The 25,973-nt window shown below is 40.1% G+C and overlaps 1 protein-coding gene across 1 annotated transcript in view; it reads left to right on the top strand.

The window, feature by feature from the left end:
• ZNF365 (zinc finger protein 365) overlaps window positions 1-25,973 on the top strand; it is a 101,317-nt gene that overhangs the window by 60,171 nt on the left and 15,173 nt on the right. The window contains exon 4 of the mRNA XM_054436321.2: window positions 20,576-20,632. Coding sequence (XP_054292296.1) covers window positions 20,576-20,632 — 57 coding nt within the window. The remainder of the gene's footprint in view (window positions 1-20,575; window positions 20,633-25,973) is intronic.

Below are 25,973 nucleotides of genomic sequence, written 5' to 3'. Positions count from 1 at the left end.
TCCCAAAATGCTGGGATTACAGGAATGAGCTACCACACCCAGCCACATAGAGTTTTTATTGAAAGGGGAAAGATTACAAAAACCAGGTAAACAAACACATACATAAAGTAATTTTGAGTGTTAACAAGATAGATAAAGGGAAAAAAAAAAAAAAACCATGAGGGGCAGATACAGAATAACTGGCATTAAGGAAGAGATATAACATTAGATCAAGTCACTCCCTTATCTAAGGCCTTTGCTATTCTCTTATGTAAGCAGAAGATTCAGAGGCACACTGTGCCTTACTCCGGGTGCTTTCCACTTGAATAGATTCTGGCAAAATCCTCATAACTCAGCGTTTCGGTGCCTTTGAAGCTTGGAATAGCTGATGAATGGTATCTAGCAACAGTATCCTTCCTCAGTATGCTTCTCACAGTACTTGGAAAGCTTTATTAAGGTAGGCATCAAGCAGAAAGAATTTGCCTGGTCTCTATTCCTTCTGCATTACAGCCTCAGTAACTTGCAAGCATTTTGTCTAATTAGCTAGAGTGCTTCTTGAGAAATACACACACACGTACACACACAAACACATTTCAAATAGAAAATAGTGCTCAGTTAAGGTCATTTAGCATGGAAAATAAAATTATTCTAATGATATAAATATCAGTAAGACTATCACCTTGCTGCTGTTGATACTACACTTATGGTTTCTGGTCATTATAGATATTTTAATTCCATTTCCCCCTTTCTTAGTTTTTCTCCCTTACTTGAAAGTTCCTTCATCCTTACCAATTTAAATTCTTCTCATCTTTCAACTAATAATGGGTCTCTTCTTTCTCTTCTCGGTCTCTCTCTGTCTTCCTCTCTCTCTTTACATTTTCCTCATGCCATGTGTCTTCCTTCATTGTGTTTATTCCAGAAGCACTCACGTGATTGAGCAATTGATTAAATAATCTTTACTTAGAATTTTATGATTATTTCAACTCTAGCAAAAAAAATGTTGACTCACTACCTAACGATGCCTCCCTTTCCCAGATTCCCTTGCAGCTAGGGATGGGACATGTAGCTCGGTTTAGCCAATGAAGCATAGGGGAAATACACTGGTATCTTCTGAGAAAGACATATTCTTTATAACAAAGAGGGGAAAGCATATGTGCCAGCCCTCTAATAGCTGCGGCTCTTCCTTTGCCCTGACTTTGCATGAGGTTATAAAAGCTTTAATGTCTGGATCTGCAACATTATCTTGTGAACAAAATGGGAAACCCAAGGGACTCTTGAAGATGTCAACCCAGTGACCTTGATAATGTGGAGCTGGTAAATGAGCTCTGAAATGACCATCCTCCAGCTTCTTATATCTTCTATTATTTAATGTAATGTCTTTATTGTTTATGCCACTATTAATTTGGTGTACTGTTACTGAGAGCCAAACATATCCTAACTGACACAATCTAAATATTAAAATCCCTCAAAAATATCATCTCACTTTTAATTTTGATACTTCTTAGAACCTAGCCCAGTGCTTGAGACAGAGTGGTGGCTAAATAAACATGTGCAATCTGCATGTTTTTCCTTTGTCCTCTCTGCATTTTCTCCTGCACAAAATGGACTTCTTGAAATTAGTCTCATATGCTTATCTAAGAGACTGATAAATTGGAATAAGGAACTTTGCCTATGGAGTCTGTTATACAAAATGCACGTATGTCAGAGGATACCTTAGGCTCACTTTGCCATGCAAATGCTAATAATTATGAGCTTTATGAATGCATACTTTTATTTATTTATTTATTTATTTATTTTTGTATCTCCTTGTTTCTTTCTTTTTTTAAAAACTTTTATTTTAGGTTCAGGGGTACATGTGAAGGTTTGTTACATAGGTAAACTTGTGTCACTGGGTCACGGGATGGGGGTTGTTCTACATATTATTTTATCACCCAGGTATTAAGCCTAGTACCTAATAGTTATCTTTTCTGCTCCTCTCCCTCCACCCAACCTCCATCCTCAAGCAGACTGCAATGTCTGTTGTTTCCTTCTTTGCATAAAAATGTACTTCTAGAGGGCAGAGGTTTTTCTTCCATCTTTATGTCTACCAGCACTGTGCCTTGTACAGAGTTTACAGACAATGGGTAAATAAGTAGGGGGAGAGAAAAGGGAAGAAAGTTAGAAGCAGCAAAATGTATTTAGCAAATTGACAGATACGAGATAGAGAATTGTAAGTTCCTTGAAATGAAAATGCTGCCTTATTAATTGTGTATCTCTATAGTAGTGTTCGTAAAAGTGTCATCTCATTGTTCAGAATCAGCTGGAGCTTTGCTGAAATCCGATTCCTGGTCCCTACCTCAAAACTACAGAAACAAAATGTCTGAAAGTACACCCAGGAATCACTTGTGATTTACTCACTTGTGAATTACTGCCTCAGTGCCTGGCAAAGTCCTTCCTACATATTAGATATTTAGTAAATAACGGAATGAACACGTGATCCGATCTCTAAAGTCATTCCTTTAAAACATAATGTCTTTATGTGATGAGGCAAATATTTCCTTCACAAAAGAGAAAAGGCCCTCTTCAAGTGGGCAAAATATTATCCTTGATAACTAAGAAGACAAATAAATTATTTAAATATTCAGTTACTCATAATTGATGTTTATTATGAGTATTCTTTGTGCTTTATCTATGTTGTTTGGTTGAATCCTCATAAAAAGTCCAAGAAGCAGATATTATTATTATCCCCATTTTATAGATAAGAAATGAATAACCAGTGAGGTTAAATTGCTTGGCTAAGGTCAACACAGCCAGTATGTTGCAGAGCTGAGAGTCAAATCTAAGGATGTCTGATTCTAAAGTCCATACTTAGAACCATTCTACACCCATTGGCAGTTTCTTTTTGCTTCCAGGTCCCACGTTGTTCATGAAGCCTTCTTTGACTTTTTGCATTGATTTTATCTATACCATACATATTAGTTATTTAAATAGCAAAATCCTAGAATGCTAGAGAAAGAAGAACCCAGGGGCCATCTAGACCATTTTCTTTATTTTACAGATAAGAAAATTGAGGCTCAGAGACATGTTCTTATTAGAAGTCATACAGACCTCAGTCGTCCACACAGGGCAGAACTTTACTGATTCTTGAGGCCCGCTTCTAAAGTCTCTGGGTGTGTAAATCAGATGCAAGGGCCTGGTAATACAGCTCCATGGTTGTGTCCAGTCATCAGCCAAAGTTGGGAATCACATATTCTATATCACTTGGCATTTCATCTGTGTTGTCTTATCTCTCCAACCTTACTTTAATTGGAAGCTTGCTCTATATTTTGGGATCCCTACAATGTCCAGCAAATAACTGGACCTATTTTACATGTCTAATATATGCTTGTGAATTGAATCGAAGAAAGTTTGAGATACTGGATATTTCACTAGGAGGTGGCAGGGAAATGGATTATAGCAATTTAGTAAGGCCACATAACAGCAAATACTTCAGGTGGGAGGTAGAATAGACGGTGATTATAAGATTGGCTTGTCTCGTTTGCTTCAGCTCATAATGATTCCGGAGCCCTGTCAATCAAAGATTTCAGATTGCACAGTCTTGATTTCTGATTTTCTTTTGCCTTCCCAAGCTGGGTAGACATGCTTAGGAAATGTGATCCCCAGATGCTTGGGACATGTCTTACACTGCTATAAGCACACAGAACCAAACCCCAGTGACACTCTTGCCTTGGAGTGGCAGAGCCTTATATGGAAACAGAGTGCACTTTTCGTTTTACTGGGGGATCTTTAAATAGCAAGGAACAGCAACTCAAAGCTTTCCAAAGAGCTACTTAAAGTTATTTTTCTCCATGACAACAGCCTGGCAATAAGGATAGAATTTAAAGAGCCAGGATCCCAAGTCGAAAGAGAGAAGGAAAATTTCCCTGCTAAATTGAATGCTCAGAGATGAATCAAAGCCAGAGTGTAAATTCCATACATTGACTCACAACTATAGAACAGATGAGATGAGCAATCAAACTACATTCTTTAATTAACTGTATGCAAAATCGAGGATATTTAAAGGTGTTCACTTGGTGGTGGGTGGGGTGGAGGGAGATACTCACAGGCTTACGTTACAATTGCTGGTGCTGAAACGATGGCTTCATTTTCTTGCTTGTTACCTTTAGAAGTTTGGAGGGATGGATGTCATTTGGCTGCTTAAAGGTCAACTTCTAAATAATCCTCCTGGCCTTCTTCCTGTGCCTGCACCTAGCAGAAACACCTTTGCCCTGTCTCTTGAAATCCTGCTCCTCCACACAAGCTATGGTGGACTCAACTCCTGGTTCCTCTTTTCCAACAAGGGAAAATATTCAGATGTCTTCTCAGGGAGTCCTCACATTGGCTTTTTATTTTTCTAATCTGAGAGGCTGGCTTTATCCCCAATATGGGGGGAATTTCTGAGATTTACCTTCCACTCCTGATCATCCTCAGGAATGCGGACGGACTTGCCCTGATAACTTCCTTACTCTCCACTCCTGACCAAGTTCTAGTCCACTTGCTAGTCAATTAGCTTTAGAATTGATGAACCCCAGAAACGAAACAGATTCAATTGTCCATGGCATACAGGGATGCACTCGACAGTGCTCCCTGCAAGGGCTCAACCGGGCTTCAAATTCTGAATCACTGGACACTCTGTTTAGTGACACGTAGCTCTCTAGCTACAGTGGCAGTTTTTACCACTGACCAGTGCCCGTGATGACCTTTCATTTGGCAAACATTGAGTGCCCTTTATAAGTCAAGCACTGAGTACAGCACTGAAGCAGTGAATAAATCAGTTATCAGCTTTTTCCTTCTGGGGTGAAAGGGATTTTCTTGTAATGATTGGTTCTAGTTCTGCCCTTTGAAAGCATATAATTAGTTATTCCATTCCTTCAGAAAATTGGAGACAAATAGAGACCTTCAATGTCTGTTGTCTCTCTGATCACTCCCTCTTTTGTGTATTCCCCTGGTGGTCAGTGACCCTTTCAAAGGAGACTGCTTAGAATTTTACCTTCCTTCTTGGGCTCCTCTGCCTTGTGTTTAGATGTTCTGGTCTTATTACAGTTCCCTGGTTCCGTGCAGTTACATGGCTTATCATGTTTCCAGAGCCTAGAGGTGCAAGCTTGCATATGTATATGTCTCTTGGGGAGAAGGAGTTAAAAACATTAACTTCAACCTGGGGAATTGTTTTTCTTCTCCTGCTCTTTAACCAGAAAATAAATGTGATTGTAGCTTTGAAAACTGAAATGCTAGCTTTTAAACAACTGGCAAATAATAGAGTTCAAGGTTTCAAGGGGAAAATGGGCTCCATAAAACTTCTGTGATCAGAACCCCTACATTGTCCTTTTAGTTGGTAAATTGAGAATAAGTGGCAATGAGGAGGTAATCGCCTTTAACTGCATTTCACTGAGAGCTAATGTCCCTGTGACCAGTAAATAATGTTAACTTAAAAAAAAATTAAGCCAGGCCTCTCCACTGTGACAACTTAAATAGGCAATGATTACAGTCTTGAACTTTTGCCCCCATGGAGTACAGTTTGACTGTGAGGAAAGGGGTACATTCATCTGTTCCACCAAAGCATTCTCAATGCCATCCATGACAAGGGTTTTGGACTGATATTATCAAGGATTAGGCAATCCCTCCGCTCTTAGACTTGGCATCTTCTAGGGCTGAGAAGTGTCAGACTGACTCCAGGAAGCATCAGCCATTTCCTTTCACTCCAGGGACAGGAAGGACTGACTTATTCCCCTGCTGATTATTTTCTGCCCCCATTTCCCATCTTGTTCTGCTCCCCAGATGCATTCTCTGCTCTTCTCTGTGCCCTGGGAGGCTGATCCCTGCAGATACATCTCTTGGTGTGCTGGCTGGTTTTGAATTGAGTTTGGCCATTGAGAGGCCCTGGTAGGAGACAGGAGAGTGGGAAGAGAGGTCAGTGTATAACTTCTGAGCCCTCTGCTTCTGTAGTATGTCTCTAGAAGTAGCTGTGCTCAATTACTTCAAATTACAGCTTCTGCCAATTAGCCCCTTATCTACGGTTCCAGTTTTCAGTAGACTCTAGCAACTGTCTTGGCTCTGGGCCCCAGGGCTGGTAATGGCCCTAGGAGGCTGGTGTTAGCCTCCTATTGTTGCTAGTCTCTGGATGCATCAACCACCCTAACTTTTCCTTAACCTTCCCTCTCCTCTGTCCTTACGTCTTCTTCATTCAAATCACGTGGAATGAATTCTTTCCTGCATGGGCCCTGGCAGTTAAACCTCTGAATGTTTGAATCTCTTCTTGTAAGTCATGTAATGCCATGCCATCAACTCCAGGGACTCCTTCTTACCTCTTTCAGGCAGATGCAGTCCCCAGTTCTAAGAGCAGGGGTGAGGCAGCCCCAACCAGGTCGCTCATCAGAATTGCATGGAGAGCTTTGAAAAAGATGCAGATTCTGAGACCCCACCTATTGAATGGCACTTTTCTAGAGTGAGGTTTTACAGTTTCTATTTTTAAAAAGATCTGAGCAAGAGGGCAAGGTGGTGATAATTGTTCAAGTTAGGTGCTGGGTACATGGGATTTGTTACACCATTTTCTCTACTTTTGTGTATGTTTGAAAGTTTTCACTATAAAAAAGAATCATATTAAGATTCTAAGTTGAGAACCACTGATTCAGAGTGGAAATCTGATATTTGTTTTGCTCATCTCATTGTTCTTTTTCTTCATCGGCCTCAGTCAGACCATGGTAGGGTCCCCATATGTGTAAACAATTGGAACAAGGCAGAGATCCAGCATCTTCTATTGACTGTAGTCTTAGGCACCATAAACCCAGGAACTCTGGTCTTGTCTCATCGGATACCTTTATAGATTGGGTTGAGCTGATTTGGCCAAATCTATTGGTCTTTTTTGAGCAGCTCCCACTCACATAGACACAATTTGTGACCTTTAGCCAAATTCTGTAAGTGTAAGGTTGGAAAATCCGAGTCACTGCACTCTGGGATGGCTCTCCTTCCCTTCTTTATGAGAAAGTTCTCAGGAGTCCCACAGTTCTATTTGTACTGTACCAGAAAAGAACCCAGAGTTCCAAGTAGCAAATTCAGGTTTCCAGTCCCTGCTCCTGTGTGATCTTGGGAAGACAATTCCCTTTAGAATTTCTTAAATTTCATAGCATAGTAGTGAAAGCACCGTCTCTGACTTTGAACCCGAGTTCTGCCACTTCCTAACCATGTGACTTGGGGCAGATTGTTCAACTTCTGTATGCCCCCATTTGTTCATGTGTAAAATGGAAATATTAATAGAAACCACATCATTAAGTAGTTGAGGATATTAAATGAGCTACTATATGTAAAGGGAATAGCATTGTGTATGGTGTGTAAGTTCTGGATACATGCTAGCTGATGTTATCATTATTGCTCCTTAAATTTATATTTATAACTTTGGAGAGCTAGGCAGAAGGAAATGCAACAGTTTCAGATACAGAGCTTCCAGGGATTTTTTTCTTTATCATAATATAATTTGAAAACTACTGCTGCAGATATTGAAGAAATGAATGGCTACAAAATTTTTTGGGGAAAAAAATCCATTCAAAAAAGCCTGTGTGGTTTACTCTGTAGTTGCTGGTCGTTTTGTAGAGTTCTGGGATTTTGCCACACTGCGTGAAATGGCTGGCTGGTCCTGAAACTGCTCTTTCCCTGCTATGGCCTGGGACTGTCAGGAGTGGCTTGAGTTACTAGTTTTGATGTGTGGGAGGTGGTAGCGGAGGAAAGAATGGAGGAGCATCTAGGATGCTCCTAAATCAAGTGGGAAAAGACAAAAGGCTGAGATGGCCTTGGCTAATGTACACCCTTTCTCAGCCAATTTGAGGACACCCGGCTTCATTTAGCAAACCTGACCTCATGTTCCTGTCAATTAAAAACTATGCAAATGTGTTTTGAATTTTGTAGACAAGGGTGTATTATCTCCTAATGCTGACTATTAAAATTCCTGATAAAAGCCAATATCCAAAAGTTGAATAGCAAGAGATTCAGAGAGAAAGAAATTTGGGCCTTTTAATAATTGAGTACAAAAACACATACATTAATACATGGTTGTACTAAAGAACAAGTGCTTAAGTCCTCTCTTGGCAGGGAGGAAAAGATTAACCTCCCCTTTACATACAAGCTAACCTAATCTACTAAACTAAAATATATATATATATTGTTTGTTTGTTTTTTATTGTGGAATCTGGGCTTCACAGGAGTGAGATGCTAAGTGACATAAACTGCTTCACTCTTAGGCCAGGATCTAGCAAATGGTTGAAAGCTAGCCCATCTGTAAAGAAGTATGTCTTCACTCTGAAATACTGGTCACTCATGCTCTGGCATATTCTGTTATTTCCTCCAGCCCCTTGTGGCATGTATTTAAAAGTCACTGGCTGAGAAAAGTCGGATTCCATTGCTAGTTTTGATTTGAGAATGGCAAGGAGGGACTTCATCATAATGCAGGACTCAGTTAGAACCTACCATTCACCCTGTTGTTCTGAAGACGGTCAAAGAGTCACATGGGGTGGCTGCCTGCCTCCTGATGGTGTGCTCCAGTACTTGTCTGTGCTTTACCCCTTTCTTTGGGGGGAATCACGCTTCCCTGGAAGCTCTTTTCTTTCTGCTCCCTCCTCTAACATGTGTCCTGAACAAGAGCTGTGTGACAATGCCTTTCAGGTCATGGTGGATGGTTTCATGGCAGGCAACTGATGGAAGCTGAGCAGTCAGTGTCTTAACCCTCACATTGGTTCAGCACTGGGTAAGGGACCCAAGCTAGTTAAAGTACAATCTTTCCTTGGGATTAATTCCTGCTCCCAACCCTTTATTACGAAAATTTTCAAACATCACAAAGTTGAAAGAACTGTATCGTGAACACCCACCACCCAAACTCTACCAGTAGCCATTAACATTTTATTACATTTGCTTTATCTCATATCTATCCATCTCACCAGCTATTAATTCGATTTCTTTTTGTTGCATTTAAAAGTGGATTGCAAATATTATACACATCTCCATAAATGTTTCAGCTTGTGTTCATTAAGTAGGATTCAGTATTTGTTTACAGTGGGCTTTCTTTTTGCTATAAAAATTACTTACAATGAAATGCACATATCTTAAGGGTATATTTGCAGAATTTTGGCAGTTGTACACACTCAGGATTTATTTTCATCAGGGGTGGAGACAGAGTCCCTTTCCCACCAGGAATGTGAGGCTCAAAAATGTGAGCCTAGAGTGGGGGACAGCTATGACTCCAGCCTTCAGATTCTGAAAGCCAGCTAGGGATAAGAGAGCTGACATACCAATGTGGAGGCAGAGCTGAGAGATAAAAATAATGTTGAAAGTATTGCAGTCACTTTCGCCCTTTTTTAATTCAGTTTGTTAAATGTGCCTGTAAATTCCCATATTTGCTGAAATGATTTGGAGTTTTTTTTTTACTTGCACCCAGAATCCTAACACATAAACTGTCCCCTTTAATTCTAATTAACGCATTATGTGTCTATTGCAGATATGGTGTCTATTATAGGTATCTACCAAGTGGAGACGGCTTACGAAAGTCTAAGATTCCTTTCAAATCTAGGAGACTATGGATCTGGTAAAATGAAAGCATTGGTCTTACCTAGGTCCTAGCAACGGATCCATCATATATATGAAATAAACAATTTTGCACAGATACTAGCATCTTTATTCAAAGCATAATCTCCAACTTAAATAAAAGCAAAAGCAAAAAAATGACAGAATAACCTCAATATTAAAAGTATAGTTATTAATATTAGAAGCAGGACCCTAATGGACTTATTGATTATTATTTCCAACTTTGAACATTATCTAGTTTTTGTGGCTTTAGCTAAATAATTACAGAAACAGAGGCAGTGTGTTTCCACTGTTAGAGGTGAAATAGGTTGAAAAATGCCGAAATGGATCCAATGTGGAAAATGTTGAATCCATGTGTGAGAGAAGAGAGAAGAGAGGAAAGCTTTCAATTATTTGAGGGGGAGTAAAGGAAGTCTTTATTGCCCAAGAGAAATTTCTACTGTTAGATTTTTGGTTCTTGCTTATGATACTATTTATCGGTTGTGTTATTTTGGTATTGTATGGCCAATATTGATTTCCTTTTCTCTCTTTGTCTCAAACCAAAATAAAAGTCTCTCTTTGGTGATTTCTATAAAAGTCAGAATAGAGGTTGTTTTGGGGGGCAAGGGAAAGGCTTGTGATTAGAATGGGCTCATGGAGGGGTTCCAGTGTGGGTGTCCAAGTTCTGTTTCTTGACCTAATGGTGATTACAAGAGTGTTCACCTTATATTAAGCTATGCACTTATTTTGCTGGGGTTCTATGTTTGTATTTTATATTTTACAATACAAATCTTAAAATCTGGAGCAAATATGTAAAGATTGTTAAGATTTGATAAAGCTATGGGGTGGGTTCATTATGAATGTATTTTTCTGCATCATTGGAACATTTTACAATATAATATTTGAATTAAAAAATTCTTCCATAAGCTCTAGCTTCTCTATAAAGGATGGGCATTTTATATAGGCTCTCATTCTGAGATCTGTCCACACTGGCAGTTAATGACAATCATCTCAAAATTGTCACTATCATCTTTTTCTTTTGCACCTTCCCCTCAAAGTAGTTCCTCCATCTCCAAATATTCCCAGTTGGTCAACTTTTTTGCACGAGTCTTAGCCTGGTTCATTTCTTTTTGTACATTTGAACTGTACTGTACATTTGAACAATAAATCTTGACTGACCAGATCTACTCATTGCCAAAGTGAATGAGGCAACTAATGTAATTATTTGGGTAATTTATGTTAAAGATTTCCAGTTCAGATAATTCAAATGTAAGCACAGAAAAGAGTGTAGGCTGGGTGCAGTGACTCACACCTGCAATCTCAGCACTTTGGGAGGTTGAGGTGGAAGGATTGCTTGAGCCAGGAGCTCAAGACCAGCCTGGGCAGCATAGCAAGATCCCCAACTCTATTAAAAAAAATTTTAAGACTTAGTGGTGATTGTCTTATATGACCTAATTATTGCCTAATTCCTCATTTCGTTTGGATTTTCAGTTTCTTGGTATTACGTATAAGCAGGTAATTTGTAACAACAATAGCTAATAATGTTTAAGTGCTTGCTGTGTGCTAAGTACTGTGCAAAGCACTTTACAAACATCATTTCATTTAATCATTCCATAAGTCTGTGAGATAAGTACTATTATTGTCCCCAATTTAAAGATAAGAAGCCTGAGGCTTCTCAGGATGATTTTTCCAAGTCACACAGTTACCGTGTGAACTAAACTGTCAAAGAAGGCCCCGTACCTGGTTTAATGCTCTGAGGTCATTGTCTTGAGATTCTTAATAATTCTTGAACAAGGAGCCATGTATTTTCATTTTACACTGAGCTCAGCAAGTTATGCACTGTGAGGTAGAACAGGGCCAGAAACTCCAGAGGCATGCCGCTAACCCCTATTCCTTTCTGCTGCTTTATTCTTCTCCAAATAAAGTTAGGAGAGGGAAAAAGCAAGGAAACAGAACAACCAAAACAGACAAAAACACCCCAAACAAACAACTGAATAACAACAAAAAAACTAGAAACAGGTGACCAGCTGATATGGCATATGCATGTAAGTAAAGACAGCAAGAAACAAATCTGTGAAGAATAATTTAAAAGTGGGTGTTTTGTGCTTAGATTAACATTTCCTGGATATTGTGCTTGGTAAATGAAATTAATATCTGAGACTTCCTCTCCTTTAAGAAATGAACCTATTCCCCTGACATAAAGTTTATTTTTTCTGTATTCATCACATATAGTTAAGACAAGAGTTATCTTTTCTGAAACCAACCGTTTTTGAACAAGAGCACAATCTGTAGATTTGCTTGTTGTTTTTTTGCAACTGGGAATAGCTTCTCACTGCCTGGTGTTTAGACCTGTAAATTCATCCTCACATGCCCCAATTGAAACTACGTGCAGGAAACAGCAGAAAAACAATGGCTACAGAATGAGGAAGGCTGAGTTGTGAGCAAACTCGTGCGTGTGAGATGTAGGGAGGAGTTTGGTCACTTCTTTTGCCTGTGATTCCTTTATTTCCCACTTTTTCTGATATGAATCTTGATGCTCCTTTTTTCTGTGACTGCTTTGGGAGCTCCATTTTCCATCCTTCTGCAATTTTTGCCCTTGTTTTGCTTGTGGTGCCCGCCTGTGCTTGTTTCCTTATTCAAGTTGCTCAATTTGAGCTGCTCGTTCATGGCTTGTCTGATGTGGCCTCAAGGGTCTTCATGGCTTGGCAGCGACAAAAAGCTTGGCTCTCACTCTTCCCTGGTGAGACTTGTTCTGTGGAGGGTGAGGGTTAGGGCTGGTGGTAGCAAAAAAGCAGAAACTGGTGCAGAGGTTCCAGTTCCTATTCAAGACCCATTGAGGCATTCACCACCTGCCTCTGGAGAGCTTTGGGACTTAGATGCCTTGAAAGTCTAAAATATTTTAGCTTAGTTGTGACTTCTTCATCAGAAAGTCAAATCCCAGGAGAAAGAGCTTTTCTTGCCATGCAGGGGCTTGGCTACAGTTCACTGGTGGTTACCGACATTCCCTCTCTGGCCCCACCCAGCTCAACAATGCCCATCATTGTTTCCAAAAGGGCTTCCCCTGTGTCTGGTGCAGACCTGTACAGGCAGCTCCACAGCAGCATCCAGCTGACGCCACAGCCTCCTCAGAGCTGGAGCATGCTTCCCAACCGCCAACATTCCAAACTGGAGGATTGTCATGGGTAATGTGACAAGGAATTTTTTCCTACTTCTGAATTGAGGATGGATATTAAATAATAAAAATAATACTTACCCATAACCCCCAAGGTTTGTTTGTAGGATCTTCACCACATACTTGTCAGACAGACAGGATAAGAACCATTACTATTCCTATATTACCAGTGCAGAAACTGAATTTCGGGGAAGTTGTGATTCCCGAAGGTCTATCTAGGAGTTTAACTTAGATCTTTCTATGCCAAGAACAGTGTTTCTTCATTGCTGCATCACATTACCTCTGCCATGAAACAAATTTAGAGTAGAAGGAAGTTAATTAAGAAAGCTGGGTGTTGATTTCAGGGTGAAGATGGAAATACTATTATTATTAGTGACTCTAGGATGTGGATCTAAATTGTCAGCCTCTCCAGTGATGGCCAAGCATGGTCAGAACAGAGAGGAAAGCCCATTTCTATATCAGGAATCAAGGAAATTGACGGGAAAGAAAAATGCTGACCCCTCTAGGAAAATTAACCACCCCCAGAATAAGGACTGCACATTTTATGGTTAACTGGAGAACAGATCGTGTTCTCTAGAATCTTACACTGACCAAGGTTGAAAGAATCTTGAAGAGAATTCCTTGTTTCTCAAAGTGGAGTACACAGCAGTCTCTTGGGGTCCTTGAAGCTACATATTAAGTTATTGCACATCTATCTCCCTGGAGCAACAATTCTATTTGATAAAAATGAAAAAACAAAACTCATGTTACTATATTAAAAACACCAACATCTTATGGAGAAGAAGGCAGTTTTGGCCTGAATCTGAGAGGAGGAAAAACTGCATGCCTACAATGGGTCTCTTTGGATCAATACACCGCAGGGTCCTAACTCTAGGAATAAGTTTTTATTCTCCTGTATCTTTGGGCTATTTCTGTGAAAAGTTTGAAAAGCACTGGTCATGTTAGTAGACAAGTAGAAATGAAGATATTAAATTATTCTCCTATGGTCACAGAAGGACTGCGCAGGCCCAAGGTCCCTTGAATCCTTCCTACTGCCACCTTCACTGTTCCACAAATATATTCTTTGCTGTGGAAAGGTTTGTAAAATGTAAGTGTATCTTCCTGACTTAGGGAGATTTATTGGTAACTTTTTTTAGATAATAAAAATATTCAGTGTTTGTGAAACACTGAATTAGAAAAAACAAATAATGAAATAGAAATTTATCCAACCTATTTGGTAGAATAGCTGGAATACAAGTACTAAAAAACTTGGAGTTTGTACATCTTTTAAAAATTTTTTAAATAAAGTGATGAGGTACAAATTTAATTTTATTGCATCGATAGACTTTGTAGTGGTGAAGTCAGGGCTTTTAGGGTATCCATCACCAAATAATGCACATTGTGCCCATTAAGTAATTTCTCACCATTCACATCCCTTTCACTCTCTCACCCTTATGAGTCTCCAGTGCCTATCATTTCCCACTCTATGTCCAGGTGGACACATTATTTAGTTCCCACTTATAAGACAGAACAGGCCGTATTTGTCTTTCTGTTTCTGAGTTGTTTCACTTAAAATAATGGCCTCCAGTTCCATTCATCCTGCTGCAAAAGAGTGATTTCATTCTTTTTAATTGCTGCATAGTATTTCATTGTGTATATGTACCACATTTTCCTTATCCAATCATCTGTTGCTGGATGGACACTTAGATTAATTCCATATCTTTGCTATTGTGAATAGTGCTGCAATAAATATGTGGGTGTAGGTACCTTTTTTAATATGTTGATTTCTTTTCCTTTGGGTAGTTACCCAGTAGTGGGATTGCTGGATCAAATGGTAGTTCTATTTTTCGTTCTTTGAGAAGCTGTACTCTTTGACAAAGAAATTCTACTTCTATAGATTTTTTTTCTCCAAGGAAATAAACATCAAAGTAAGTAGCCATAAAGATGTTCATTTCAAGATTGTTGAAAATAGTGAAAACCTGGAAACAATTTAAATGTCTAATATTTGGGATATGGTTTAAGTAAGTTGTAATACATCTTTACCATAGAACACCATTGTAGCCTCACACCCCATTTAAATGATGCTGTGAAGGTTAAAAGAGTACGGATTCTAAAACTTGATTTCTTGGGTTTTCAGCCTGATTGTGAACTTACTACATGTTAGATGTTGGTAAAGTTTCTTAAATTGCCGGTGCCTCAGTTTCTTTTTTCATTTTTTCCTTTTTAAACGTATACCTTGCTGTTCATGTACAACTCAGTGTCTCAGCTTCTTCATGAAGATAATGATGTAACATTACACCTTCCTCATAGGGAACTTACCAGGTACTTATCAAATATTAGCTATTGGTAGATAAGCAGTTACCAAGCAGGAAAGTCATGTATTACTTCTTATTAAATACAAATCATTGGTTAACAAAAGTCTGTACAATATGACAATGTATTGTATTTTAAAAGATCCTTTTAGAAGGTCTAGACCAGTAATTCCCAGACTGTGTGCCAAGGCATGCTGGGGCACTGTGGTGAATTCACAGCAACACCCCTCCCAGTATATTCTAAAATTTCTAGGGAAACACAGTGACACCTTTGGACACTGGGAACTACATACTACCATTAAGGTGTTTGGACTAAACTACATAATAAACATAATTTATTTTGGTCTAAAATGCTAGACAAATTTACTGAAACACTGAGACTGCCATGAACCGAGAAAGCTTGAGAACCTCTAATCTAGCTTGTGGACATATACCAAGGTGTTGATGTTACTGAGAGGTGGGGTTACATGTGCTTCACATTTTTTTTTTTTTTTTGCTTCTGATTTATCTAGACTTTCTAATTTTCTGCAGTGAACATTTATTATTTTAATTAAAACAATTTCTTCCTGAATCTGTGCAACAACCATTTATTAAGCACTATTTGGTGTCAATTTCTGGGCTGGACACAGGAAGGCAAAGATGCCACACCCTCAAGGAGCACATACTTGAGGGTGAGTCTGAAATGTAAACAAATAATTGCTGTTCAGTAGAACAGTCTCTGAGACAGTGGTGCTGATTGGAGTGGGAGCTCTGAGCTCTGCTTTTGGAGATTAGTGCAAAGTTAGGCACATCTTGTGGGATAAACGGGACTTCCAACTGGAAATGGAGAAGGGGTAGAAGAATGTTCCTCCTTGTGGTTTGTGGGTGGAGACTTGGATACATTTGGTGGGGGGTTAAAAGACTGGAAAGGCAGGCAAAGTTAGAATAGGAAGGCTTTGGTGGGGCATGCCTTGGACTGGGCAGTTAACTTGTAAAAGACAGAAAAACACTGACAGGTTTTAAGCAGGGGAGTGTTATAAATGTTGTGCTGTGGAAGGATCACTCTGGCAGCACTGTGGAGACAGCACAGGGAGGCTGGGAGAGAATTGGACAGGGAAGGGGAACAGCCAGGAGGATTTTGTAATAACCAAGGAAAGAGGTCATGAAGCCCCAGTTGGCTAACAACAGATTATGTAATGGGCCCCTGTGGACTAAATCAGCAAAAGCAAATGATCCAGATGTAGAACATTGTTCATCTCAAAATATGTTGGTATCTTTAAAAGTAAAAACTTTTTTTTCTGGTGATAAAGATAATACATGTTCAATACAGAAATTTGGAAACTATAGAAATTACAAAGAAGAAAATGAAAGCGTCTATAATCCCATGAACTGGAGCTGAGATATATGTATATGTACATATACTGTATATGAGAGGTAAAAATTAAATATTATATTTATATTTAAATACTGATTTATAAATCTCATATATACATAGTTTATTTAAACTATGTGCATATAGTAAAATAAAATTAACTTAGAGAAGGATAGAAAATAAAAAATAAATATTGAATGTTTACCACATGCTAGGCACAAAATATAAGAACTTACATATAGTTGGTTATTTAATTCTCACAGCAACCTTGTGAGAAAGGTCTGCATGTGTTGTGCCATTTTACCAATAAGTGAATTGAAGTGCAGAAAGATCAATGTGACTTACCCAAGTTTCAGTAACTCGTAAGTATCAGAGCTGGGATTTGAAATGAAACTAAGCTGTTTTTCCTCCAGGGCCTGTACCATGAAATCGTGATGGGGCAATTTTGAATGATGTATTTAAACTTCTGTTGTTTGATTCATCGACTTTACACAGTGACTCCTGACACTCCACTACAGCATTGTCCAACTAAACTTGCTGCGGTGATGGTGATGGACAGATTCAATATCTGTTCAATCTAGTGCAGTAGCCACTAGCCACATGTAGCTAGCTGTTGAGCACTACAAATGCTGCTACTGTGAACAATAGACTGCGTTTTAAATTTTAATTAATTTAAATTTAAATGACCAACTGCTGCTAGTGGCCACCCATGGGACAGCACAGATCTCTATAAGATAAAAAAAAAAATGAACACCTCATCCCTTGGTCATATTCTCTGTTCCAGTAAAACCACCTTTATTTCTTATTTCAGTCCTTTCCCATGATCATCTCCATAAAACATGCCTATATTTATATTTCTTGATTTACTGAATTGAACATTATGTTGTCCATGCCACGTAAGATGAAGAATTATTTTGTGTACACCACTCCCACACCCCTCTCTTCTCATTTTTATGAATTTATTTCTATTATTGGTTACCTATATACTTTGGTATTAGTTAAGATTCTTCTGATTGCAAGTGGGATAGAAAAAGCCAAATCCATCTGATTTCAGCAATAAAAAAGGAATTTACTGGCTCATATAAACAAGATCAGAGGCAGAACTGGCATTAGACGAGGCTAAATTGAGAGCTCAATGTGAGCGGGACTCGATTTCAGCTCAGCTGTCCTCAGTCTGCACGCTTCATCTTCAAGTTCTATGTGGTGACCACAGCTGTAGCTCTGGTTTCATATCCTCTTAGATTCTAGACTAGCAGGAAAGTAAGCATCTGTCTTTCTTGTCATGCTATTTAGCTGTGGCCACAATGATGCTCAGTTAAAACACACACACGTGCACACACATGCACACACACACACAAACTCAGTGATTACAACAACAAGCATTTACTTAACATGTGTATGTGTGGGTTGGCTGAGGTCAGATGATCTAGACTGGGCTTGTTGGGGGTTCTGTTGATCTTAGTAGGAGCTGCTCACACTTCTGAGGTCAGCTGGGGGTCAGCTAATTTAGGCTGGGCTTGTATGGACAGCTCTGCTGATCTTGCTTACACTTCTGGGCTAGTGTAGCTCAGCCTGTTCCATATGTCTCTTATCTTCTTTCCTGGGCCAGTGACCCTTCCCAAGCATATTCTCATGGTGATGACAGAGGCACAAGAGTGCAAGACCAGCTGCACAAACATGTGTACCCTATGCTGTGTCATGTCTGCTAACATCTCATTAGCCAAAGAAAGTCACATGACCGTATCCCAAATCAACTGAATGGAGAAGTACTCTCCTCCCATGGGAGTGAGAAGGAGGCAGAGAGTATTTCTGAACAATAATTTTCTATACCACTTAAGCAAATGGGGTTGGCTTGCTCATTTCAAAACAAGTGATGTGGCCAAGGGCATAGCTTGTATACTTTGGCCTAGACCTAGGTCCCATATTCCATCATGGGTGTAGAATTACATTCACATTTGCCAAAGCATGTGAGCTAAGAGAGGAGAAGGAAGGCTTACTTCAAATGAAGGTCAGGGTTCTGCTAGCTACATATAGGGGAAATGGATGTGAGATGGCAAACCACAGTGACAATTATAACTTTAAACAATAGACTTACACTTTTATTTCTTGAGTCTTTGGTGTTAGATAGTATCCTTTGACTCCACATGCATAACAGCTCTCTTTCATTCCCCATTTCCACTCTGTCGGCTCAATCATTCATGCTATTTGCTTATATTTATGAATGAAGGGCTAGGTAATTAACAATGGTGGCTGGGTGTCAGGTGCAGCTCCCTGCCACTGAGTAGGTGTGTCTCCTCAGTAAGCATATCTGAGGTTGGTGGCTGGCTGTGTATGTGGGTGGGATGTGTCAACCACAAGCTTCCCTTTAGGATGCAAGTACAGAGAATCATGCAAATGACTTTCTTTTCACCTCAAAACACCAAAAACAGAGGGCTTCACTGTGGAATGCCAAATACCATACAACAAGCCTTAGCTCTCCTAGGGAGACATCTTATTTTCTTAATAGATCAGATCTTGGGGAGGGGACGAAGGTTTCTGAATCCCTTCTTGCTGCTCCATCTGTATGCATGGGAAAAGAGGAGAGAGATGACAAAAGTCAAACGGTGCAACCATTCCCTGGACAATCTTCCGTTAATCACTTGGTTTTTGCTCCTCTTTCCATTCCTGAGTTCTGAATCTGTTCATGTCCAACGTGAAGATTTCCCAAGGCTTCTTTGGAAAGAACATTCCACCCTTTCTGCAGCCTCCTCCTGAGTATATCTGGGTTGCTGCTTTCTCTGCTGTCTTTCATCTATCCATACTATTCACTGTCTTTCCTTCTTCCAGAAAAGTATCAAAATGTCTGCTGATGGTTTCCTTTTTTGTCTTCAGCATGGTTATGAATTTATTTCCTTAACTGACTTTTCAGCAGAATTTTGAAAAGGAATGCAGATAAATGCAAGCATCCAGTCCACCATCTTGAACACACACACACACACACACATATATATATAATATTGTGTGGGTATATAAATGTGTGTGTATGTGGGTGCATGCACATGTGTTTTTTTTAAGACAACATTAGATTTCGCCAGTTACATTTTTGCTACTGGCTTAATTGAATACCCTCTAGAAGAGTTTTGAAAGCTGTTTCTTAAGACCACTTGGGGAAAACAGGGATCTTCCTCTCACTTTATTATTATTTTTAATAATATTAGCTGAGTTTTTGGTCTTTTTTTTCCTACCTGAAGGGATAAACTTCAGAGACGATATGATCTGTTACACAGAAATCAGTTTAAGTTGTACTTAAAAACAAGAAAAGGTATGTTGATTCTAACCTCTGGAGGTCAGCATTGGCTTTATCTATGTTTTGTTTTTTTGTTATTTGTTTTTAATACTGAACAATCCTAAACCATACACCCTTATCAAACTAGAGCATTCACTTCAAATCCTGAGAGTAGCTGGTGAAGAATGGGCCTAGAATAAGAGTGGGTAAATGACCCATGAAAGAAATGACTATCTTATGTTGGATCTAAAACCTAACTAGTAAATATTTGTTTGTTACTGTTAGTACTATGTATACATTTACTGTATGCCAATAGTATTCAAATATATGGTTCTACTGAGGATGGCTAAAACACACATAGATGGAGGGAGAGCTTCTGTCTAGTGGGCTTCAAATTGAAAAGATGCACAGCATTGGGATAGACACTTTCCAGGAGAAAACCATGACTCACATGGGGATGACTTCAATGGCATCTGGTTTCCATCTTCTTTGTTTCTTCTCTTGGACTCCATTCAGAGGCACTTCCTTCCAGCTGGATCTTTTAATGGCATAATGTGAAAGCAAGATCCACAGAAGTGGGTTTACAGGAGGGACTTGAAGGAGAAAATGCAGATCATCAGGGGGAGACGATGGAAAATTACACCCAGATGGGAGGGAACAGAGAATGTATACACATCCAGACTAAAATATACCAATTAAAATATTTAGGGAAATGAAGAGTGGTGTATGATTTTTAATATAGGGTAACAAAAATTTGAATGGAATAAAAAGGCAAAGTGATATAGTCCTGATTGCAATTAGCACATTAATGCAATTTCTGTTTCTAGCCTGGGAAAATATGTCAGCTCTCTTTACTTAAATGAATGGAACATGGCGCTGCTTGTAGTCTTGCTGTGACTTATTCAGTCTACACACTAGCTCCATTCATGATGGCAGTACCCTTCTTTTCCTTTCAGAGCTGGAAAGGTGCTGGCGAAGCTTGCCTGGTGTGCCAAAATGACCTGGAATTGGAGGTAAAGCCACCACCTGGATGAGTGGGTTGGGCCTGGTTACAATAACCAGCAGCCCATCTGAGTCCATATGAGAGAGACTGGAAGGGGCGCAGCAGGCCATTGGTTTCTGTATGAAAACATACATTTTCACATTCTCCTCCTCCCAAGCCATCATTAGCAAGGAGGAAAGTCTGTTTCTTCCTTTAAAATGAGGGTCCATTATATTCTGTAGCTTTTCTCCCTATATATGATGTTCCTTTTAACTGAATAGTACGAGATTTGAGTGATTTGCCACTGGTCTTATTCTCTTCTCTACCTCCAAACAGCTCTTGAGAGGGGCCATATCACTGGGAGGTAGGTGGTGATGGCATGGAGGCTGTAACGATGGTTACGGTTCTTCTGTACATTGTGGCAGTCAGAGCTGATCCAAACTGAGAATAAGTCAAAAAATAATTATTGAGTACTTGTCCAAGTCCCTGCAGAGATATATTTTAAGGAGTAATGCTTCAGTCCCTCTTTTGTGTGCTAGGGATGCATTCAAGACCCGCAGTGGATGCCTGAAGCTGTGGATAGTACTGAACTCTTACATGTTTTTTCTTATAAATACATATCTGTGATAAAGTTTAGTTTATAAATTAGGCACAGGAAGAGATTAACAACAATGGCTAATAATAAAATAGAACAATTACAACAATATAGTGTAATAAAAGTTATGTCAGCGTGGTCTCTCTCTCTCTCTTAAAATACCTTATTGTACTGTATTCATCTATTTTTGGGCCATGGTTGACCATGGGTAACTGAAATCTAGAAAAGCAAAACCTCAGATAAGTAGGGACTACTGTATACAAAATGGTAGTATGAGACAGATTGCTCTAAGCCCTAAGAGAGATACAAATCAGGCTAATGGGAACCATAGAGGTTAATTCTGATGTGGTGTTGGGAGACAGGTGTACATATCAGAAGACAAGAGTTGAAACGACAATATGGAAATGTATGGGGAGGATTCTTCACTTCATTGGCTTGGCTAAATTCCGGGGCAGCATTGGCTTTACATATAGGCCAGGGGTCCACAAACTCAGATGCCCATAGGGGCCAGACAAGCCCCATATATATATGAATCTGACCAGGTGTGAAGCAATCGGGAGTGTTGGAACCTGTGAGAGAAGGACGGGCACGCCCCCACAGAAAGATCTTCAATTTCATGTTAAAAATGCAAACAATTCATGTTGTTGTCTGCAGATCTTCTCCGTCCTACAAAGGCTTCCCTGTGCCTCTACATTCAGACTCAACTCCTCCACCCCAGAGAGAGACCCAAGCTTCCTCTCAAACGCACAATCATATTTCCGTAACTAACAGAATCTTCTAGGGCTGATCCTCCCAGAAATATGAGGGAGCAGGCCTTAAAGACAAGTACACATCTCCACTGTGGGAGATGGATTCTTTAAAGGGCAGTTTAATCAGCTTTCGCAGGGCGTTCTATCACACGTGGGCCAAGAGCCTAGCGCTGGAGGAGCTGGTAGAGCTGGCTGAGTCTCCTGTGATTTTTCTAGGACTGCCCCCAGTTGGAGGGGGAGGAGGAGAGCTTCAACCAGAGCAGCTGTTTCACAGGTTGAGCTCCTGAGTAAAATCTTGTCTGAACAGGGAAAGGCCTCTGAGCATAGTTATGACACAGATGGGGAAACTCCATCCCTGCTCTTCAGATGGGGGCTTGGGTGAACGCCCTGCCTGGGCTTTCCTGACCGTGTTCCGCACGGAGCTTTTCCCCTTTGGCACACAGTGCATCCATCCCATCCCCCTCCCATTCCAATAAATACAAGGCCTTGGATGTAGCTGCTCAATAAGGACAACTTAGTAAAGTCACATCAGTCCTGATTAAATTAACAGCTTGCTGTAGAATTTTCCAGAATTGAAGAATGACAATCGCGGACTTCAATGTGCTCCACAAATAGCAAATAGGATTAAAGAGAAAATAATAAATTCATACATAGTGAAGCTAAAGAACACAAAAGGGAAAAAAATATTACAAAAAAATTAAATTAGAATTTAATCCCTGCCTAAAATATCTGCATTCTCTCCTTTAATCCTTTTGACAATAAGCAAACCTATCAACTTACATTAAAAATATAGAGGCTTTATATTAAATCAGAATGTCGTAAATTCTGTGGGCAAACAGGAATACTTTGGAATTCTCTCCCCATCCTTTTTTTACTACTAGGGATTTTAGACATTTGCAAATAGTCTTTTTTTGGTGGTTGTTCCTTCCTTTGGTTTAACTCAGTGATTCTCAAACTCTGGCGTACATCAGAGTACTTTGTATAGGGCTGGACCTCCACCACCCAACCATGTATACAGGGTGAGTTTTGAGTACATGAGATTCTCACCTGATAACCATCAGATGTTTCAGCCACTATCTCCCCTCCCACACACACACACACACACACACACAGAGGAGGCTGACTGTGGTGAACTCAATTGTGTTTGCTCTCCTTATGTTTTACACTTTCTCTTCATATCAAATAGGTAGTCAGACTTGTTCTTCCTTGCTTAAGGCAAGAAAGGAGAAAGCCTACAGAAAGCTTCTTTAGGCTGGAGAAGAGACTGCCCTGTTGCTCCTGTGAGCTGTGGGACCCAGGAACCACTCCATAAGTGTACCTCTCAGAAGGGAGGAGGCTGTGTGTACTCCAAGGGAGGCTAGACCCTAAGGGTGGGTTTTCTCACCTCCTAGAGATCCCTGGCATCCCACATGTGGCCTGAAATAGCAGAGATGAGATCTAAGTGGGCCATGTAGACTGCGACAATTGCTATTTCAGCACTAACCAGTGTAGACAGATGACAAAATACTGGAGTAGTCTTCCCTCAACATTGCATAAGACCCTGTACTCTGTAAGACCCAGACTTTTGCAGAATCCTGGTGCGTGGGGGTGTGAGAGCAGCCCAAGCATGGCTGGATGAAATTTCCTGCCAGCTTGGTGGGCCGGTTACTCAGAATCCAAATTTAGTTTGATGTAAGGAAATCTAAAAATTTTATCTGTTTCTTGAACACATGAATTTATAGACTGAGATTACACCTATTTCAAATGTTGAATGCCTTGCTAATGGGAAGGATTTGCTGACAGCTACAAGGGATCTATCTCTGCCAGCTTGGGATGGATATGTCCTATGAAAATACATCTCTGAAAGGTGAGCTCATGTCAGCAGTGGGAAGCCATAAAGGTTGAACTATACCAGTAGTTTGGTTTCCCAGTTTTTCCCAGGCCTTTTTGTGGTTCATTTAGCTAGTGCCCTGATCTATCCTTGCCAATACTTTTGAGGGTTAAAAAAAGCAAACATCAAAGTGCACACATTGAAAAACAAACCAACAAACAGCTTCACTCTTAAAAATCACTTTATTAGGCTCAAGATGAGCTCCTGCATGCAAAGCTCTCAACAGCTAGAAACTGTGGGCCAGGCAGCCGCCTACTTCCCATCCAAGTCATGGTGCTTAGGGTTCAACTTGAATGGCTAATTACTGGTCACCTCACCTTCTTGTCAAAGCCAAAAGATTATACTTAATGCACAACTTAAGCCGTCCCCTGGACCTCACTTGTTTGGGCTAGCAATCACGTTTTCTGTTCCCCTCCCCACTTACCTTAAGTTTTAGTAATTGCCCTCTGGGCTCAAAAGAGCATCCCACTAAGCCATTGAAATGTTGAAAAGCTCCCTGACATGGGACATGTTTATCTGCACTCAGAAAAAGAGCCGGGACAAATATGTGCGGCTTTGGTACATGACAGGATGCAGATTTCTTGTGAGCAATTTCTTAACTTTCAGCTTAATAATAACTATAATCAACTCAGTGCCTTTAGAGTTGGTTAGAAGTGTTGTTACACAGTAACTAGAAACTTTAAAGATGGTAAATAAGTCATAGTGGTGATATTTTCCACAGTGTAAACATAATGCCCAGTATCCCTTTGGGCTTTGCAAAATGCAGGAACACTTGCTCAATCCATCTTTCCAGGAATAAAGAAGAGAAAGCCCCTTTTCTAGCTCTTCTCTAGCCCTTCCTGCTGTGGGATTTCTAGTAGAAGGACTTGCTCAACTCTGGGTAGCTTTTTCAAGGTTGCATCCAATGATCTACTACCAACCAACAGGTCACCCCTCCAATGGATGAGAGACTCAAACTGTGCATTTTGGGATCACTTTAAAACACTGACACCAGCGGGATGTAGGTGTAGTCATCAAAATGGAGCCAGGTAGATATTATCAATAAAAAAACAAAAGTCTTTCAACTCCAATAGGCCTAATATTGAGCCTCACAACCCAGTCTTGAGCAATGAGAGCCTGGATAAGTAAATAACTTAAGAGATAAATATATGTGTAAGCCTTGCCTGTAGGGTGAGCATTATAATGACTTTGGGACTCACCATATTCTTTTCTGTGTCAAGTTCCTGTGCAATTCATTCTTCCTTCCTTGCTAATTCTTATTCATGCTTACTAGCTCATTGTAAATATGATTTTTCTCCAAAAACTTTCCTGCTATGATCTCCCATATATGTTAGCCCCCACTGCATGGTCTTCCTCTCAAAACACCCCATCCTATTTCTTCCCAACACGTAAGAGGATTGTAACTAAATCATTTTCTCTGTAATTTGTCTCCATTGTTGGAATTTAAGTTCCAGAGGGGCAAGGAGTGTTTCTTTTGCTTACTGTGATATCCCAAGCTCCTTGTACACAGCCTTACTCATAGCAGATGTTCAGTAAATAGTTGTTGAATGAATGGATGGTTGCTCTGTCTGTTGAGGTTGGTGTAAGGATTGTGAGGCAATGTGTCTAACAGAATCTGCACATAGAAGCAGTCACATCAATCCATTTTAGCTTTATTCCTCCTTTCTTTCACTGGTGTTTGACAGATGTATTCCTTTCCCCATTTTTCTTCCACAAACTCCATAGTTTTTATTTCCTGGCAACGAATAATAATTTTAGAGCTGGGAGTATAGGAGGATTATCACTTTATGGATCCTCATGTTAGGGACACAATAGTTGAAGTCATAAGAGAAATTGTTAATTGTCAGGGTCAGATAATCTATGTGATGGTGATGGTGGCGGTGGCCTATCTGGAGTGGCCACTACAAGGATGCCAGCTGTAGCGAGGGAGGCGCAGCCAGGGCTGTGCACTCTGCAGCACCGGCAGGGGCTGGAAGCAGGTGATGCCAACAGGAGCCCTGCACCCTATCAAGTTGGTGGGATGGGAGCCTGTGCTCCTGGGTGCAGATGCAGCTGCCCAGCCACCCAGCTACAGCTCCGACCCAGGCATCCCTTTGCTCTCAGGATCCCAGGAAGCCCCCTACCCCTGCAGGCTTGGAAATGCCTGCTCCTGTTCCCT

Source organism: Pongo pygmaeus, chromosome 8 (assembly GCF_028885625.2).
Source record: "Pongo pygmaeus isolate AG05252 chromosome 8, NHGRI_mPonPyg2-v2.0_pri, whole genome shotgun sequence".
NCBI classification, from domain to species: Eukaryota; Metazoa; Chordata; class Mammalia; order Primates; family Hominidae; genus Pongo; species Pongo pygmaeus.
The sequence above is the reverse complement of the archived record's forward strand: the minus strand, read 5'-3'. Positions and strand labels throughout refer to the sequence as shown.